Genomic DNA, 20,388 nt, shown 5'->3' with positions numbered 1-20,388 from the left:
TGAGCCGAAGGCAGCGGCTTAACCCACTGAGCCACCCAGGCGCCCGTTTGTCAGTTCTTCCTAATTATTTTTGTGACATGGACCATTTAGAGATTTGACAAAAACTATAATTCTTTGCCCAGAAATCGTTGCATGATTTCAGAGGATTCATGGATTTCCTGAAGCCCTTCCTGAGACTTGTGTGTTGCCTATGGATTCCCAGATTAATAACTGTCATATAAATTCACTATACTCTGAGAATTATCTTTTTTTTCCTTCTATTTTTAATGACAAAACAGATCTAAAACTGGAGCTTCTGGAAGAACCACTTGTTCTTGCTTGTCTCATACTTCTTCTCGAACTTGACCTTGGCCTCTCTTCAGGCCTTGTGTTTAAGAGTAGGGCCTCTGAAGATGTCCTGTTGATGACACTTTTGTCAAAGGGGGTATCCACAGAGTACCTTGTGGGCATGAAGTTGTTTGTAGTTACCAACTTTCACAAAAGACTTGATCTTTGATCTCTTGGTGATTTTCTTCTTCCCCATGGCAGCTGTCACTTTGTGGGGATGGTGGTCATTTCCAACCACCAAAGTATGACTGTAGGGACAGTTTGAGGTGCCATCATCAATGCTTTGCGTCTGGAGCAGTGTCTGGCCAGGAGCAACACCACCTAACTGGGTTTCATGAACTTGTCCATCTTGACACCAGCCACTCCAGCCCATAGCAGAAAGGAAGAAAGGGCACTTCCACTCCATTCTGAGAATTCTTCATGTTGCGTAATCTGTTCATGGCATTTCCTTTGGAAATCGGTAACCGGACAGGTCATTTAGGGATAAGTATCAGAGTACAGGGAGGCACCCTGAAGTTATCCCTGTTTCTTTGTGTTTTATGTAAGACTTGCAATAACCTGTGTGTCTGTCTTTTCAGGGCACAGGCTGGTGAGCTGTGGGTCAAGAATGAGAAGGTCATGTGTGGTTATATCAGCGAAGATACTAGGGTGAGACTGATAAAATGCCTTTTGGTTTTGTTTCTTCATACCATTATCTCTGAGTCCTGAAACAAAAAACAAATCAGAAACAATCAAAAACTTGATTATCTCCTGATGGGTACTATTCACCCTGGTAAATAATATTGTAATATTGTTAAGGACTCCTGGAATTCTTTTTTTCTTTTTTTAAAATATTTTATTAATTTATTTGACACAGAGAAAGAGAGATCACAAGTAGGCAGAAAAGCAGGCAGAGGGGGAGGGAGAAGCAGGCTCCCCGCTGAGCAGAGAGCTGGATGTGGGGCTCAATCCCAGGACCCTGAGCCGAAGGCAGAGACTTAACCCACTGAGCCACCCAAACGCCCCAAGGACTCCTGGAATTCTAATGTTTTATAGTTGGAGCTCTCCAGTTTGGGGTCAATCTTTGTTTTCTCTTCTTACTTATTTATTTATTTATGAGAGAGAGAGAGTAAGCGTGCGGGCACAAGTGGAGGGAGGGGCACAGGGAGAAGCATACTCCCCTCTGAGCAGGGAGCCTGGTGGGGGACTCAATCTCAGGACCCTGGGATCATGACCTGACTGGAAGGCCCATGCTTAGCTGACTGAGGCACCCAGGTGCCCCTTTGTTTTCTCTTCTGAAAGAGGTCTAAACATGGAAATGCAGTGTCTAGTTTGCAGGCTTCGATGCTTGCTAGTACATATAGCAAAGGTTAAACTCAGTAGAAGACTGCAGTTGGTAAACATCAACAGAGACTTTTGTGAAGGAATTTCCTTCTTTGGTTCTCTATTCTAGCTGGCAAAATCCAAACTGAAGAGCTGTAAACATTACCCATGCTGGTGAAACCACCTGTCTGCTCTTCCTTGTTCTTATCCCCTGCCTCCTTTGGGAGTGGTGGTTTGACCGGAGGGTGATTTTGCCTCCACTGGGGTCTTTTGGCAATGTCTGGAGACATTTTTATGTGTCACAGCTAGGATTTTGAGAAGAAGGTGGTAAACATGATTATAATGTATAAGACAGATCTCCAGAACAACGAATTACCTGGTCCAACATAGCAGTGATGATGGGGGGCTGTCTCATGCAGTATGGGATGTTTAGCAGCATCCCTAATTTCTGTGCACAAGATACCAGTAGTACCCTGTGAGTCACGACAACCAGAAACATCTCCAGATATTACTGAGCGTTCCCTTGGGGAGCAAAATTGCCTCTAGTTGAGAACCAGTGCCTTTATAGGTAACTGCTATCTGAATTCTATTTTTGTGTATTTTTCTTGTTTACTTAGTAACAAATACATGTGTGTCTTACTCTTAACAGTATATTATTTGTTTCACTAATTTTTGAGCTTTATGTATGTATGTATTTATTTATTTATTTTAATCAGAGAGACAGAGGGAGAGAGAGAGCGAGCGAGAACAGGCAGACAGAGTGGCAGGCAGAGGCAGAGGGAGAAGCAGGCTCCCTGCCGAGCAAGGAGCCTGATGTGGGACTCGATCCCAGGATGCTGGGATCATGACCTGAGCTGAAGGCAGCCGCTTAACCAACTGAGCTACCCAGGCATCCCTTGAGCTTTATTAAGGCAAAAAATATATAGTCCTTTTTAGCTATATTTTTGTACCTAATACATACATACATATATATATATATAAAAGATTTATTTATTTGAGAGGGCAAGCACAGGTGTGTGAGCAAGGGGAGGGGCAGAGGGAGAAGGAGAGGAAGAGAATATCAAGCAGATTCCCACTGAGTGCAGAACTCTATTCAGGGCTTGATCTCACAACCCTGAGATCATGACCTGAGCTAATATGAAGACTTGGACACTTAACTGACTGAACCACCTGAGAGCCCCTTTTTATATATTTTTAAAGATTTGGGGTGCCTGGGTGGCTCAGTGGGTTAAACCTCTGCCTTCAGCTTGGGTCATGGTCTCGGGTTCCTGGGATCGAGCCTTATGTTGGGCTATCTGCTCAGTGGGGAGCCTGCTTCCTCCTCTCTCTCTGCCTGCCTCTCTGCCTGCTTGCGATATATCTCTCTGTCAAATAAATAAATAAAATCTTAAAAAAAAAAAGATTTATTTATTTATTTAAAAGAGAGAGTGTGCAGAGGGGAGGGGCAGAGGGAGAGGGAGAGAGAGTCCCAAGCAGACTCTGCACCGAGCACAGAGCCCAGCACAGGGCTGGATCTCACGACTCAGATCATGACCTCAGCCAAAACCAGGAGTCAGACACTCAACTGACAGTGCTCCCCCCAGGTGCTCCCCTAATACTATATTTTTAATCTATAATTAGGAGTGTATAGGCCATAGGTAAGATAATGGAAAATTATTTTTCAAAATCTTTGGACCAGGTCATATTCCTAATAGCAATATATATAATCTCCTGTTATTTTTCATTTTTTCATACATTTGGTATTAGATTTTTATTTTTATTTATTTATTCATTTATTTTTAAAAGATTTTATTTATTTATTTGACACAGAGAGAGAGATCACAAGTAGGCAGAAGGGAGGCAGAGAGAGAGGGGGAAGCGGGCTCCCCGCTGAGCAGAGTGCCCAGATGTGGGGCTCGATCCCAGGATCCTGAGATCAGGACTGGAGCCGAAGGCAGAGGCCCAACCCACTGAGCCACCCAGGCGCCCCAGTATTAGATTTTTAAAGTCTTTGCAGCTCTAATGGGCACAAATTGTTATTTGATAGTGATCTTGTTTTGCTTGTCCCCACTTTACTAGAAATTCACTCTTAAGCATAATTTACAAAGACACAATAATTTGGCATATGCTTGATTACATCTTCAACCTCATTCATTCACATATTTAAAGATTTTTTAAGATTTTATTTATTTATTTTTCATAGAGAGCACAAGCAGGCAGAGTGGCAGGCAGAGGCAGAGATAGAAGCAGGCTCCCCGCTAGACAAGGAGCCCGATATGGGGTTCGATCCCAGGACCCCAGGATCATGACCTGAGCCGAAGGCAGCGGCCTAACCGACTGAGCCACGCAGGCATCCCTCATTCACATATTTAATAAATAATATGGAAGCACCTTCTGAGTGCTATTGTGCTTTTCTTTCTTTTTTTTTTTTTTAATACTTAATTTGGTGGGGGGAAAAAAATTGGTAGATGGGTACCTGGCTGGCTCAGTTGGTAAGGCATGTGGCTCTTCATCTTGTGATGAGTTCAAGCCCCAAGTTGGGTATAGAGATTAACTATTAAAAAAAACCAAACAAATTGGTATAGAATGTTATCCATGAGCATCCTTCATTCTAAAGATTTTATTTATTTATTTGTCAGAGAGAGAGAGTGTGCACAAGGAGGGGGAGCGCTAGGGAGAAGGAGAAGCAGGCTCCCTGCTGAGCAAGGAGCGTGATGCAGAACTTGATCCCAGGACCCTGGGATCATGACCTGAGCAAGGCAGACACTTCACTGACTGAGCCACCCAGGCGTCCCTATGAACATCCTTCATTCTAGAGGGGAATTCAGAGTGGGGCACTACCACTCAGTGGGGAGGCATGAGTGAACAGCACAGATGAGATCCCTCCTGGTAAAGAGCTTACACACCCTAGTGGGGAGACACATGTAAGTAGACACCCAGTGCATAAATGTAATTATAGATTATGATGAGTAGTCCAAAGGAAACTAGTTGGGTAATGAGAAAGACTAACTGAAGGTGGCCTTCTTAGTAAACAAATGAGATAAATTAAACATTCATAGGGAAACAGAGCATTGTGAGAGAGAGTGGTAGATCTCCTTTACAAAGATGGTCAAGGAGGTGTCTCTGAAAGACTTCAGAAAAGTGAAACTTAGCCAGTGTATGGAGGTTGAGGCAAAGAGCTTTCCAGGCAGAGGAAACAATTGTGAGAGGCCAGTGTGCAGAAGCATAAGAGATAAATAGGAAGAATGATGTCGGTGGGAAGGTGGACTGGTTGCAGCCAGTTCACATAGGTCCTTGTAACTGGGGTAGAAGGACAATTGGAATCTATTGAAGGATTTTGAGTGGTTGAGTGATTCCCGAATTATGCTTTCAGAAGATCACTTATTCATCCAATTGTTTTTTTTTTCTTTTGTTGTTGTGTTGTTGTTACATTAGTTAACCTATTTATTATAGGCTAGAGGTGTTTCAAATGATGGAGCTTCTGCTGGTCTCTGAATTCCTTTCCTGCACTGATGGCCGCCTTCACTATGATGGCAGAAGGGGTAGTGTAGGTCCAGGCACCACTGGCTACTGTTTTCATGTAGGAACCATAGTGCCAGATGCCCACAGCTCATCTTTTCATCTTAGTTTTGCCACAGAAGGAGCATGTGTAGTTGATGTGCTGACTTTTTCAATTTTCTTCATCATTTTCCTGAGGGAGACCCTGTAATGGGTGCTGTTATTTACCAACAGTTCTGACCTTCATGGTGCATTTAGCCATGTCACCACAAATGAGGTCCATGTTCAGAGCCATTCAGTTGGATTTTGTTGAACAAAAAAATCCCAAAGTAACAGCGGCAAATTGATGTTCCAGAGTCAACTTTTTTCTCTCTGATAAAAGAAGTCCATGGGAAGACCATTCCTGGCTGGAATGGCAGTGTCGCAATTATTGGTGAGCTAAGGCTCTATTTATCTTCCTGTTCTTCCATCCTCAGGACTGGGCTTCCATGGTACAGCTGGAGCTGCTGTAACCACATTCATATTCCAGGTAGAGGAGAGAGGAAGGGAAGAAAGTCAGGAGGGATTCACCTTCCAGCCATGTCAGCTTCCAGATGTGACATTTTGTTTACATCTTATTGGCCAGAATTTAGTCACATGTAGCTACTCAGGAAGCTGGGAGGTTTAGTCTTTTGGCTGGGTGCCTTGCCTCTTGGAATAGAATCAGCTTCCCATTACTTAGGAAGAAAGGTTGTGGCATATGCACCCATAGTATTCTACTCTGTGTAGAGCATTGTTTGTAGGGGCAAGAGTAGAAGCAGAGAAGTAAGTCAGGAAGATAGAAAACTATGGTATGGACTAAGGTAGGAGCCCTAGCAATGGAGGGATGTGGGCAGACTTGAGAGGCATTTTGGAGTAGAGTTCACAAAACTTAATGGTGGATTGGGTATGAGGAGTGAAGGAAAGAGAAGAATTGATCAGCTTGATGGACAGACAGTGATGTCTTTTATGAGGTGGAGAAGACTGGGGAGGAGACATTTGGGAGCGGTTGAAAAAAGTTGTTTGTAAGATACCTGTTGGACTTCTGAGAGGAGAAATCTGCGGAGACATTGGAATCTGGAGCTCATTTTTTCATTTCTCCCATAAGTCCCTCTATCGCATGCTGTCCTGCCCTTGGGAACCATTTGCTGTTCCTCAAACATGCCATGTTCTGTCTTGTGTCCGTGTCTTTGCACATACTTCTCTACTTCTCTCTCCTGTCTGGAGCATTTAGCTCCTGCCTTCTCCCCCTTACAAGCTACTCATTCATCCCTCTGTACTTGTCTTAGGCTCCCTTACTTTTGGAAAGCCTTCCTGATTCCTTGAGGCAGTCTTGGTATGTAGGGTGTGTCTGATGTGAATTATAATTAATAATTTATTAGACTGGCAGCTCATCAACTGGCATGTCTTACCCCAAGTTCTGTATTCATAATGAGGTTTTCTTGACTATCCTAGGTAGATTTACTGCCCCCGCCCCCCCATTTCTTACGAGAACCTTCAAGGAATATTTGTATATGTTGCAGTCTTTTGTGTGTTTTAATCTCTACTCTAAGCTCCTAGAGGGCAGGGACAAGATCTTCTCTTCGTGGCTTTATGATGCCAGGGATGAAGTTTGCTTTTAGAAGTTCCATGTCACATTTAAGAAAAATCTTCCATCATTGCCTTTTTTTTTCTTTTGTGGTAAAAAACATGTAAAACATACCATCTTAACCATTTTATTTTGTTTTATTTATTTTTTAAGATTTTATTTTAAATATTCTATACACCGGGTGTGGGGTTTGAACTTAAAACCCTGAGATCAAAAGTTGCATGCGGGGTGCCTGGGTGGCTCAATTGGTTAAGTGTCTGCCTTTGTCTTGAGTTCAGCATTGGTCTCCTTGCTCAGTGGGGAGTCTTCTTCTCTCTTTGCCTGCCCCACCCCCTGCTTGTGCTCTCTCAGACAAATAAGATCTTAAAAAAAAAAAAAGTCCCATGCTCTACTGATTGAGCCAGCCGGGCCCCCCATCCTATCTTAACCATTTTATTTTATTTTATTTCTATTTTTTTAAGAGAGAATGAGAGTGAGTGGGGGCCAGGGGCAGAAGGAGAAGAAGGGAGAGTCTCATGTAGGCTCCACATCCAGGTCAAAGTCCAACACTGGGCAAGATCTCATGACCCAGAGATCAGGATCTGAGCCAAAATGGAGAGTCAGATACTTAACTGACTGAGCCACTCAGGTCCCCCGTCTAAACCATTTTAAAGTGTACAGTTCAGTAGGGTTAAGTGCATTTACATTTAATTATTGTGAAATGGATCTCCAGAACTTTTTCATCTGGCACAACTGAAACTCCATACATCATTGCTTTTTAACGCAATTAACATTTTTGTTTATTTCAGGTGGTGTTTCGTTCTACGTCGGCTATGGTTTACATATTTATTCAGATGAGCTGTGAAATGTGGGATTTCGATATTTATGGTACTGTTCCTAAGTGCTGGTTGTAGCTGCCATTGGGTTGACATTTCTGGTTTCTCCCAAGTTGGTATCATTTTACAGTAAGCTATTGACATTCTCTAAAAATCTGTCCTGAGATCTTTACAAATCATTAAATGCCAAAATAAACAAATTGAAAGGAAATATTTTACATATTTATATTTATATGGTGAATTCCATGAAATGCTATAAAGTATTAATGGAAAATCTGACTTCTCAGATCTTTAATTATCCTGCAAGTACGGGTTGAAAAGACATAAAATCACTCTATGGCTAGGAACAAACTTTCTTTGATATCATTCATTTCTCTTCGTGTCACTCAGAACTCTCCATGTTTGTCTCATTTTTTTTTTTTAATTTAAAGATTTTATTTATTTATTTGACAGAGAGAGATCACAAGTAGGCAGAGGCAGACAGAGAGAGAGGGGGAAGCAGGCTCCCTGCTGAGCAGAGAGCTCCATGTGGGGCTCGATTCCAGAACCCTAAGATCATGACCTGAGCCAAAGGCAGAGGCTTTAACCCGCTGAGCCACCCAGGTGCCTCTGTTTGTCTCATTTTATTAGAGTTATCATGTAATGAGTAGAGGGCAATATAGCTGCTATGAGGTGTGGCTACTGTGTCCAATACACCAGCCCTATGGTACATGTATTTCAAATTTGTGTTTAGCAAAATTACAAATTAATTTCTTTTTAAAAACTTTTTATTTAAATTGAATTAATTAACATATAGTGTATTATTAGTTTCAGAGGTGTGGTTCAGTGATTCATCAGTCTTATGTAACACGCAGTGCTCATTATATCACATGCCCTCCATAATGCCCATCACCCTATTACCCTATCCTTCCAAACCCCTTCCTTCTAGCAACCCTAAGTTTATTTCCTGTAATTAAGAGTCTCTTATGGTTTGTCTTCCTCTCTGGTTTTGTCTTGTTTTATTTTTCCATCCCTTCCCCATGATCTTCTGTTTTGTTTCTTAAATTTCACATATGAGTGAGATCATATGATAATTGTCTTTTTCTGATTGACTTATTTCATATAACATAATATTCTCTAGTTCCATCCATGTCTATAAACTAAACTCTTTTATGGGTCATCAAAGTCACTCAAGAACAGTAGGAACTGCAACTGATAATTCAGTGAATGCGCAGGGTCATCTAACCAACTTTAAGCATCATTGTGAGAATACTCACATTTGGAGATTAAGATGGTCCTCTCATTCTGAAGGTAACACTGCATTTTTCAGTCATCAAAGCATTTTCAATCTTGGCTTTTACCTTAGAGCTACACCTTCTTACTAAGTTAGGCAAATATTAAATTTGGCTCTGTGGAAAGTCTAGATTGAAGCTACTTTTATACACCTGAATTTTATAATCTTGTTTTAAGATATAGCAGAACCCACCTTGTCTTTGGTCCCATTCCTGCTACTTTACTGAGAGCAGATACTGTAAACAAGAAATAAAGATAATCTTCACCCTCTTCTCATTGTTGCTTTTCAGGGGATCTGTATTTTGAGAAAGCTGTGAATGGTTTCCTTGCTGATCTCTTTACCAAGTGGAAGGTATGTTTCTTACACACTAAATTTCATTGCATAAACATTACTATTGCGGATTTTAGAAATACACCATTTTTATTAAGCTACCTTTGGATTTTTAAATTTAATTTTATTTATTTATTTGACAGACAGAGATTACAAGTAGGCAGAGAGGCAGGCTGAGAGAGGAGGAAGCAGGCTCCCTGAAGAGCAAAGAGCCCGATGCGGGGCTTGATCCGAGGACCCTGAGACCATGATCTGAGCCAAAGGCAGAGGCTTAACCCACTGAGCCACCTAGGTACCCCAAACTACCTTTAATTAAAGTTATCATAGCTAAAGCCTAAATTAATAAAACTCTAGATTTACATTACTTTAACTACCTCGACATGATAAAGTATTTGTGAGAAACCCATAGGTGACATCAGATTTAATGGTGAAAGACTAAAAACTTTCCCCTTTAAGATTTAGGAACATTAGGGTGCCTAGGTGGCTCAGTTGGTTAGGCATCTGCCTTTGGCTCAGGTCATGATTCTGGGATCGAGTCCTGCATTGGCTTCCCAGCTCCACGGGGATTCTGCTTCTCCTTCTGACCTTCTCCCCTCTTATGCTGTCTCTCACTTTCTCTCTCTCTCTCAAATAATAAATAAAATCTTAAAAAAAAAAAAAGATTTAGGAACACAGTAAGGATGCCTGCCTTCACCATTAGTATTCAGTGTTGTACCAGAGGTTCTAACTGCAGCAATTAGGCAAGAAAATGAAGTAGAATGCACCCTTATTGGAAAAGAAGAAGTAAAACTACCTCTATTCACAGATGAACTCTTATATGTAGGAAATCCTAAAAAATCTACAAAAAAACTATTAGAACTAATGTAAATGGATTCAGCAAAGTTCAGGGTACAAAATCAACACACACCATCATTTGTGTTTCATCGGCAATGAATAGTTTGAATAGGAAATATAAAAACATAGAATTAAGTTTTAAAAAGAGAATTAAATTAAAAACAATTCCATTTACAAGAGCATCAGAGAGAATCAAATACTTTGGAGTAATTTAGCCAAGGAGGTACACGATTCGTATACTAAAATCTACAAAATTAGCTGAGATAGATTAATAAGGATCTAAAAAATGAAAAACAACCCATGAGAATAGATTGGGAAACTTAATAGTGTTAAAGTGGCAGTACTACTCAAAGCAAACTATAGTTCAGGGCACCTGGGTGGCTCAGTTGGTTGGGCGACTGCCTTTGGCTTAGGTCATGATCCCAGAGTCCTGGGATTGAATCCCACATCAGGCTCCCAGGTCCAAGGGGAGTCTCCTTCTCCCTCTGACCTTCTTCCCTCTCATGCTCTCTCTCACTCTCTCTTGCTCTCTCAAATAAATAAATAAAATCTTAAACAAACTATGGCTCAGTCCCTATCAAAATCCCTGTGGCCTTTTTCTTTGCAGAAACAGAAAAGCTGATTCTAAAATTTATATGCAATTGCAAGGGATCCTGCGTAGTCAAAACAACCTTGAGGAAGAGCAACAAAGTTGGAAAACTCTTACTTCCTAATTTCAAAACTTACTACAAAGTTAAAGTAGTCAAAACAGCATGGTACTGGCATAAAGATAAATGATATAAGTCAATGGAATAGAATTGAGAGTATAGAAATCAATCCATACATTTATGATCAATTGATTTTAGACAAAGATATGAAGTCCATTCAATGAGGGAAAGAATAGTCTCTACAACAAATGATTTTGAGCCAAATATCCATATGCAAAAGAATGAATTTAGACTCTCACTACACATCCATATTTAAAACTTAACTCAAATTAGGGTTCCTGGGTGTCTCAGTTGGTTAAGCATCCGACTCGTGATTTCAGCTCAGGTCATAACCTCAGGCTTGTAAGATCAAAGTCCTGTATCGGGCTCCCTGTTCAGCAGGGAGTCTGCCTCTCTCCCTTTCCTCCCCTCGCTCGAGTGCTCTCTTTCTCTCTCTAAAATAAATAAATACATCTTTAAAAAAATTAACTCAAGGTGGATCAAAGACTTAAATAGGAGAACAATTTATATGTTATAAATGTTATATATGATTTATATGTTATTATATGTTATTATGTCTGAGGTTATATTATGTAGTGGGAAAGAACATGGAGTTTGGTTAAAGTCTCACTGGGTTTAAAATTATGGTTCTACTTTGATTCTGTTTTTTATCTTGGAGAAGTAGTCAGTTTCCTGGGCCTCTATTCTCTTTTCTGCAAAATGGAGTTGATAGTAGTTCCTGCCTCACAAGGTGTTTTTTTTTTTTTTTTAAAGATTTTTTTTTTTTTTTTAATTTATTTGACAGAGTGAGATCACAAGTAGACAGAGAGGCAGGCAGAGAGAGAGAGGGAAGCAGACTCCCTGCTGAGCAGAGAGCCCGATGCGGGACTTGATCCCAGGACCCCAAGATCATAACCTGAGCTGAAGGCAGCGGCTTAACCCACTGAGCCACCCAGGCGCCCTCTCACAAGGTGTTTTAAAGCATCTATACATAGTATGATCTCAGTAGGATCCTGGTCTCAACTGAATCTAAGTCCCATCTTCCTCGGCAACACCGAAGCAATATCCTTCAGCTGTGAAGTGTATAGACGTAGAAGTACAATGCTTGCCCCCAGAGAACTTACAGATCTGCTGGGAGCTTGCATCTGTGTATTTGAAGCAATAGCAAACTGTATGTTTTAGGGGTTGAAACTTTATTTACTTTTGAATTTGGGCCTGGAAGGCCGAGGAAGGTTTGGATGTTGGAAAGGAAGATGGAGAGGGTGTGTCAGATGAACAGTTCGAGCAAAAGGATGTAGACAGGTGTGAGAGTGGGGAGTAGTCTAGGCAACTTCATAGAGGGTTTATATGGGGTATAATTAAGTAATGAGGTGGATTAGAAAGATAGGGTCACATTGAGCCAGGTAGTTTTGGACTTGACAGGAAGTATGGGAACTATTACAGGTTCTCAACCAAGACATCACTGTGATCAAAGCCAGGGAGAATTTGAGGAAAGAAGAGTCCAGTGGCCAGGAGCAGTTTGGTGAAGGGACACACTGAAATTAAGCAGACCAGCCAGGAGGCTTCTGCAGTCATGTGGCTTAACCATGATCAGGCCTTGGTGTCTGCCAGAGTACTGAGCCTAAAGCTTGGGGTGGGCTGAATAATGGTTACCTTGGACCTCATAATGGCCATTTCATTATTGGGTCTGTGAAAACCTTCATTTCAGGTCTGGCTCAGTCGTGTCTTAGATGTGGACTAACCCAAGATTCTGTAAGTGGATATGTGATTAGCTATAGGGGCAGAATTTGGCATAGGCCCAGTCATTAGTTTACAGGATTTTGTTCTTAGGATTTGTTTATTTTTTTAAAGATTTTATTTATTTATTTATTTTTATTTGACAGAGAGGGAGAGAGAGAGAGTGGGCGGGGCAGAGGGAGAAGCAGACTCCCCGCCGAGCAGGGAGACCGATGCAGGGCTCCATCCCAGGACTGGCATCATGACCTGAGCCGAAAGCAGTTGCTTAACTGACTGAGCCAACCAGGCACCCCATGAATTTGTTCATTTTTTAAATTCAAGAACTTGTTTTTTTTTTTTTTTTAATATTTAAAGATTTAAATTTATTTATTGTTTGACAGAGTAGGCAGAGAAGCAGGCAGAGAGAGAGGGGGAAACAGGCTCCCCACTGAGCAGAGAATCAGATGCGGGGCTTGATCCCAGGACCCTGAGATCATGACCTGGGCCAAAGGCACAGGCTTAACCCACTGAGCCACCCAGGCGCCCCTTGGTTTTATTTTTTTTTAAGACTTTTATTTCTTTGTGAAAAAGAATGTGAGAGAGAAAGAGAGCACGAGCTGGGGAACGGCAAAGGCAGCGGGAGAAGCAGACTCCCCCTTGACCAGGAGCCCAGTGTGGGACTCCATCCCAGTGCCTGGGATCATAACCTGAGCTGAAGGCAGATGCTTAATGCCTGAACCACCCAGGTGCTCAAGAACTTGGTTTTAAAGCAGGAGCTTGAAAATGAATTAACTTTACATAACCACTCTGTATTGATTTAATGATTTTAGTGAAGGTTGTTTATTCCTCTTGTCTAATAACTTAAAAGTTAGCACTGTGGACAGAAGGATTGAGCATGAGAGTTCATGAATTCATTTCAGAGCCCAAAATATAGTGGTGGTGGGAGTAATAGTAGTAGTCTGAATTAACATTTATTGAATATTTTGACATAGCAGGTATCTTGATAAGTGTTTTATCCACATTATCTCACTAAACTCTTGCCACTATTTTACAGGTAGGGAAAGTACAGCTCAAAGAGGCTGGGTAATTTGCTTATGATCAACAGCATGTAAAAGCAGAATGAGGATTCTAATTGGTGCCTTCCATTCACCCAGAGGTAGCCTGAGATCATAACCTCTGTGCTATCCTGTCTGTATTATTATAGTCCCAGGTCATGTTGCCTGTCATATATTATCCCCGTCATCACATGAGTTGAGAGGCTCATATGGCCACACCAGCCCACTGTAAGGCATTTTTTTCTGTATATCATTTACCAAAATCAGATAAATCAGGAGTTGAGTTTGGAGCACTGGGTATCCAATAAATTTGTTGGTGGCTAATGAAGATGTGCTCTTTCCTAGCACTCTGCTCTGGGTACTGTGGCTTGTATTTAGGAATTTCTGTCCACTTGAGGTATATCCATGGGGGTATATAAGGTGGATCATGGTAAATGGTGAATTGTGTAGTCAGTGAGTGTGGTCAGTTAGAGATGGGTCATTGTAAGCTCTCCTCTTTGAAGATTGGGAGGAACTAAAACTGGGCTTGCTGGTTCACTGGTGCAAGCCAAATTTCATGCCATCTGTGAACAGCCTATTTCCAGAACATTGATCTCCAGACTCTGTGGAAATGTATTCTCACCAAAACCTGTCCTCATCCAAAGGTACTTCATTGCCTTGGCTTCGACTCCTGCATCTCAAGTAGTCCCAAGCCTCATCTTTATGGCAGTGGTAGGATGTTGGGATGTGTTTGATTCTCACATCTACCGCCATGGGTTTTATTCTTGTTTCCTAAGCTACTTTTCTGAAGAAATTTTAAAAACACCATGAAACAGGTACAGATACCATAATCCTTTGACACTGGGCTAATCTAGTTCATGCCAAATCAAGAGCTGGGAGATAGTGACCCATACTTATTGGCAATTTGCTGTTTTTAAGCACTTTTTGCACTTCTGGGACAATTGGTAATTTGCCCAAGGTCATGTGGTGGTAAATTTCAGAGCCAGGACTCAGTGCAGATCTTCTCACTCCAGCAGTGCTGTGTTCACTGCATTATGCAGCCTCAGTTATGTGATATCATCTAATACAGTGTGCTACCACTGAGCCTCCTAAAATTGAGACTATTATGTTCATGCAGGCTCCTTCATTGTGAAGTAAATGAAATAAATGTAAGCCTTTTTTTCTCTACTCATTCTAGGAGAAAAACTGTAGTCATGAAGTTACAGTGGTCCTATTTTCTAGAACTTTCTATGATGCAAAATCTCTTGGTGAGTAAGTTTTTCTCCTCTAGTTTTTTTTTTTTTTTTTGTTAAGCTTCCCACCCATTCCTTACATCTTTCCCTTCACAATGCTCATCTTTCATACTTTTTCTGTTATGAGCCCAGGGTAAAATAGAAAATCTTATAGTCTATTAGTGGATGCCGAGGGTCTGCAGGCTGTGATTAGCCAACTTGATATATAATTTTATTCACTCATTTATTTTGGTGATGCAAATTTTCAACCCAGAAGAGGGAGCAGAGAAACTGAATTTCTCTTTTCACTTTGATTTATATGTGTTGTTTCTCTTTTTCAGATGAATTTCCTGAAATAAACCGAGCCTCAATTCGACAGGATCACAAGGGACGGTACTATGAAGACTTTTATAAGTATGTTTGAGTGGTTTGCTGTGCCTTTTTTAAAAAAGATTTTATTTATTTTATTGAGATAGAAAAGAGAGGGGGGAGGAGGGGGCAGAGGGAAAGGTAAAAGCAGGCTCCCCACTGAGCAGGGTGGCTGATGTGGGGATTGATCCCAGGACCCTGAGCCAAAGGCAGATGCTTAACCGACTAAGCCACCCAGGTGCCCTCTATGCTCTGTTTGTTTGTTTGTTTGGTTATTTCTTTCCTAACTTAAAAAAAAGTTAACCTTTTCATTTTGGAATAATTCTGGGTTTATAGAGAAGTTTACAAAGATAGCCCAGAGAGAGAGTTCCCTTTACCCATTAACATTAACATTAACATTAACGTTAACATACCCCTGTTAACATTTCATAACCAAAGTCCATTTGTCAAAACTGCAAGATTAGCCCTGGTATATTACTATTAACTAAATTTCAGATGGTTTTCAGATTTCATTAGTTTTTCTACTTTATGTTCCAGGATCTAATCCAGGATACCACACTGCATTTAGACTTTACAAACTTTGTACTGTGAAAACTGTCAAACTCCCAGAAAAAAAGAATAAATAATGTAATGAATTCACATACCCAACAGCTAGATTGAACAGTTATTATTATGCCATATTTGCTTCCTCTGTTTTATTTGTTTCTTTCTTTATTTTGCTTCATCTTGTTTTTTCGGCTAGCTTTTATTTTAGCATAAATTGCAGATGTTGTGACATTTTTGTTTTTTGGTATATCTAAAAAATAAGGGCATTTTTACATATAACCACAATGTCATGGCTATGTTGAACAAAGTTAATTCTAATATCTAATATCTAGTATATATTCAGATGTCATTAATTATCTCTGAAATAATTTATGTTTGATTTGCTTGTTAAGTCTAAATCTAAAGCAGTTTCACCCTTCCTTTTTGCCCCCAAACATTTGATGTGTTGAAGAATCTCAGTTGTACTGTGTGCTTCCCCAACTTCAATGCGCAGGTGAATCATTCCAGGGGATCATGCCGATTCCATTAAGTTCAGGAGTCCTGGGGTGGGTCTGAGATTCTGCTCAGTCTAGCTAGCTCCTTTGCTTGCGTAGGTTGGTTTTTGTATCCCGTTTTGAGTAGGGAGGCTGTAGAAGACCCCTTCTGGATTGGTCTAAGTGCAGCCTTATGGTGGTGTAGGTTTATTTTCTGTAAACCAGAGGCTCCACTGGGGCAATTTCCTTGCCACCTCTACTTACCCAGCACATTTGGCACTGTTGAGAGATTTTTTTTTTTTTTTTAATCGTCAAAATAGTGTGCGGGAGGTAAGAAGGGGAAGTTATACAACTGATATCTCCCGGAGAGGCCAGGGATGCTACTAAGTGTCCTACAGTGTGCATAGGACAGCCTGCACAGCAAAGTTACTTAGCTCACGACACCAGTGGTGCTGAGGTTGAGAAGCCCTCTGGAAAGACTTGACTGGACCTTTTTAGTTAAGACTTACCCTCTTTGCTGATGCCCTGTACTTCTCATTCCATCAGCACAGAATTCAGATCAGTCCAGATGTCCTGAAGTGCCTCTGAATAAGGAGGCGCTTTGTGAGATGCTAGAAGCATAGCAGATACAGTCGGATGGGGATTGCTTAATGGGCTGGAGCTAAAGGGCTTTGATCTTTTATTTTTTATTTATTCATTTTTTAAAAATATTTATTTATTTATTTATTTGACAGACAGAGATCACAAGTAGGCAGAGAAGCAGGCAGAGAGAGAAGGAGGGGAAGCAGGCTCCCTGCTGAGCAGAGAGCCCGATGAGGGGATTGATCCTAGGACCCAGGGATCATGACCTGAGCTGAAGGCAGAGGCTTTAACCCACTGAGCCACCCAGGTGCCCCGGTTTTGATCTTTTAAATTCTCAGATCCTTGGAGAAGTTTATCACATGACTGTTGACACTTCAGGTGGATGATAGAATAGATCTCGAGGCTTTAGAAAGCCTTTCACTTTGTAGAGTTTAAATGGATTGTTTTATTTTTGCCTGAGGTACCAAGATTTTTTTTTAAGACTTTATTTATTTATCTGACAGAGAAAGAGAGAGCTAGCAGAAGCAGGAGGAGCAGCAGGCAGAGGGAAGAGGGAGAAGCAGGCTCCCCACCAAGCAGAGAGAACCCTATGCGGGGCAATCCCAGGACTCTGGGATCATGACCTGAGCCAAAGGCAGATGCTCAACTGACTGAGCCACCCAGGCGCCTCCCAAAAATTTATGTTTAAATAAAAAGGAACTCTTTTGATACGAAGCGTGTTTCCTCACCTTACTACACTTGTTAAAGCCGGTAGAGACTGCTTCTCTCAAGCACATGACTCTGTTACTGGTTCATTCTTGCTGCCTCAGACTATTTATTTCCTTCTGTAACTGAGAGGAGGAACCCTTTGCTCATTTCCCTTACCATCTCAGACTGGGAAATCATGTCTCTTTTGCAGAAACAGTTTACTATGTGGATTTAGTTTTTGTCTCAGATGTCCATTCTTCTCCCCTACCCCCAGCCTGGAACCTTTAACATTTCTTTGTAGCTAGTTCCTTCCTAAGTCCCAAGCCAGCACCAAATGCCAATTTGTAGAGTATTCCCCCCTTCCCGCCCCCATTCTCAACTTTGTCGTAACATTCCTAAAGAAGAAATTTTTTATTCTTTTACAACTGTGTGTGTGTGTGTATATATATATGTGTGTGTGTATATATATATGATAATATGTGTGTGTGTATATATATATGTGTATATTATAATGTATATGTGTATATATATATATACACACACACATATTATCATTTGTATTCTGGACTTACTATGTGTATGTATATGTGTGTGTATATATATATGTATATATGTATGTGTATATTATAATGTATATGTGTATATATATATATACACACACACATATTATCATTTGTATTCTGGACTTACTATGTGTATGTATATGTGTGTGTGTATATATATATACACACATAGTTATATTTTATTTTATTATTTTTTTTTTTAAAAGATTTTATTTATTTATTTGACAGAGAGAGATCACAGTAGACAGAGAGGCAGGCAGAGAAAGAGAGAGGGAAGCGGGGGAGCCCGAACACATAGTTATATTTTAAACTGTGGTTGCGGATAAGCCCTAAAGAATGACAGAAGTTACGGACACTCTCTAGGCAGTTTTTTGGGCAACCTTTTAAAATTTCTATCTCAAAAAATTTTAAGTTATGAGAAAGTGGAAGGAGGAATATAATGAATATCTGTATACTTTTCACCAGATTTATCAATTATTAACATTTAATAGACACATGATTATCTTATACTTCATTATTTATCTCCTTAGAGCAAGGACATTGTAACAGTGCTAATTGTCCTAATATTCCTTATTGAGATGCTTTTCCTGATCCAGATTTCTTTCTAGGATCAGCTTAGGTAATTTCTTTCTAGGATTAGCTTAGGTAATTTTGTTTGTTTTTATAGTATGTTACTGTGAAAATTTTCAAACAGAGAGACAAATTGATTGAATTGTATAGTGAACACTCATATACCTACCACCTGGGTTCTATAATTAACATTTTGCTGTACTGTTGACCCTTGAACAACATGAGTTTGAACTACATGGTTCATATATGTGGATTTTTTCGACAGACACAATACAGTATGTAAAGGTATTTTCCTTATGATTTCTTTTTAAGATTTACTTATTTGAGAGAGAGGGAGCACTGATGCATGTGAGCAGGGGGAAAGGCAGAGGAAGGGACAGAGAGAGAGAATCTCTCTCTCTGCTGAGCACAGAGTAGGACACAGGGCTCTATCCCACAACCCTGAGATCATGACCTGAGCTGAAATTGAGTCAGACGCTCAACTGACAGAGCCACCTAGGTGCCCCCGTTTATGAGTTTCTTAATAACGCTTTATTTTGTCCAGCTTATTTTATTGTGAGACTATAGTATAAAATATCTATAACATCTATAACATACAAAATACATTAATGGACTATGTTATCAGTGAGGCTTCTGGTCAGCAGTCGGCTATTAGTAGTTAAGTTTTTGGAGAGTCAAAACATACACACATTTTCAGTTGCACAGGGCAGGGGCGTTAGTGCCTCCAACCTCCATGTTGTTCAAAAGTCAACTCTATTTCCTTTATCACTTACCAGATTACCTTTTTCTGTCATTTAAGAAATAATGCATCTTCATTGTAGAAATTATGAAAAATCTATAGAGGAGCACAAGATAGAATATAAGAGTGGCTCCACTCTCTTATTGAGATGGTAATAAGATGATAATAGTTATCATTTGTATTTTGGACTTACTATATATAGGACACTTGCTAAGCACTTTAGTTATCTTGATTTCATTTAAATATCATAGCATTCCTTGTGATGGTTGCTGTTATCCCATTTTACAGATGCAGAAACTTGGACACAGAGTTTAAGTAACGTATCCAAAGTCCATGGAAGATTAAGTGATGGAGTATGCACTTGATGCAGGCAGTGTGGTTCAGAGTCTGTGCTTTTGACCAGTGTATTCTTCAACCCCATACTGATCATACTTTAAATTATTTGTCGATTTTCTTTTGGGTCCTGTATTATAATGGGCCATTTCTTCCCCCAATGTCACCATTTATATCTTCATGCTGTTAAATTCATCATACCACTTCAGTGGATCCTAGAACTTTTTTATTTGATTTTTTTTTTATAAGATTTTATTTTTCAGTAATCTCTACATGTAACATGGGGTTTGAACTCATGACCCTGAGGTCAAGAGTTCTATGCTCTTCCAATTGAGCCAGCTGATTCCTGGAACCTGAGAACCTCTTTTGGCCTAAGAATATATGAAGTTATTTCTACATAATGAATATGAATGAGTATGAATTCACTTGAGGATAATTATGGACATATTAAAACAGATTGTAGAAAGCATGAATGAGTTACAAGTATAGATTTACATATGTAAATATATCATTAATATATCATTATACATCATCATAAATATATCATTAAGATAATATATCATTAATATATTAAAATTTCCTCACATTATTAAAAAATCAGCCCCAACATTTTTTTTTTAAGGTTTTATTTATTTATTTGACAGAGATAACAAGGAGGCAGAGAGGCAGGCAGAGAGAGAGAGAGGAGGAAGCAGGCTCCCTGCTGAGCAGAGAGCCCCTTATGGGGCTCGATCCCAGGACCGTGGGACCATGCCCTGAGCTGAAGGCAGAGGCTTAACCCACTGAGCCACCCAGGTGCCCCAGCCCCAACATTTTTTAAATTAAAAGAAGCTTTGGTTATATTTTTCTTACTATAAAAACAATACAGATTTATTTTTAGGAAAATCATGAAAT

General features: G+C 40.2%; 1 protein-coding gene and 1 pseudogene across 13 annotated transcripts in view; one reads left to right on the top strand and one right to left on the bottom strand.

The window, feature by feature from the left end:
- The window catches only part of DEPDC5 (DEP domain containing 5, GATOR1 subcomplex subunit), a 136,784-nt gene that overhangs the window by 21,981 nt on the left and 94,415 nt on the right, over positions 1–20,388 (top strand). For all 13 annotated transcript variants that reach the window (XR_004277994.1, XR_004277995.1, XR_004277996.1 and 10 more), the window contains 5 exons: positions 906–975; positions 7,501–7,579; positions 9,090–9,151; positions 14,599–14,668; positions 14,974–15,046. Coding sequence is in view for 10 of the 13 variants with exons in the window: in XM_032310146.1 (XP_032166037.1) it covers positions 906–975; positions 7,501–7,579; positions 9,090–9,151; positions 14,599–14,668; positions 14,974–15,046 (354 nt within the window). In the remaining 3 variants the exon portion in view is untranslated. The remainder of the gene's footprint in view (positions 1–905; positions 976–7,500; positions 7,580–9,089; positions 9,152–14,598; positions 14,669–14,973; positions 15,047–20,388) is intronic.
- LOC116571795 lies at positions 281–723 on the bottom strand (annotated as a pseudogene).

This window comes from Mustela erminea, chromosome 13, assembly GCF_009829155.1.
Source record: "Mustela erminea isolate mMusErm1 chromosome 13, mMusErm1.Pri, whole genome shotgun sequence".
Classification (NCBI taxonomy): domain Eukaryota; kingdom Metazoa; phylum Chordata; class Mammalia; order Carnivora; family Mustelidae; genus Mustela; species Mustela erminea.
The sequence above is the reverse complement of the archived record's forward strand: the minus strand, read 5'-3'. Positions and strand labels throughout refer to the sequence as shown.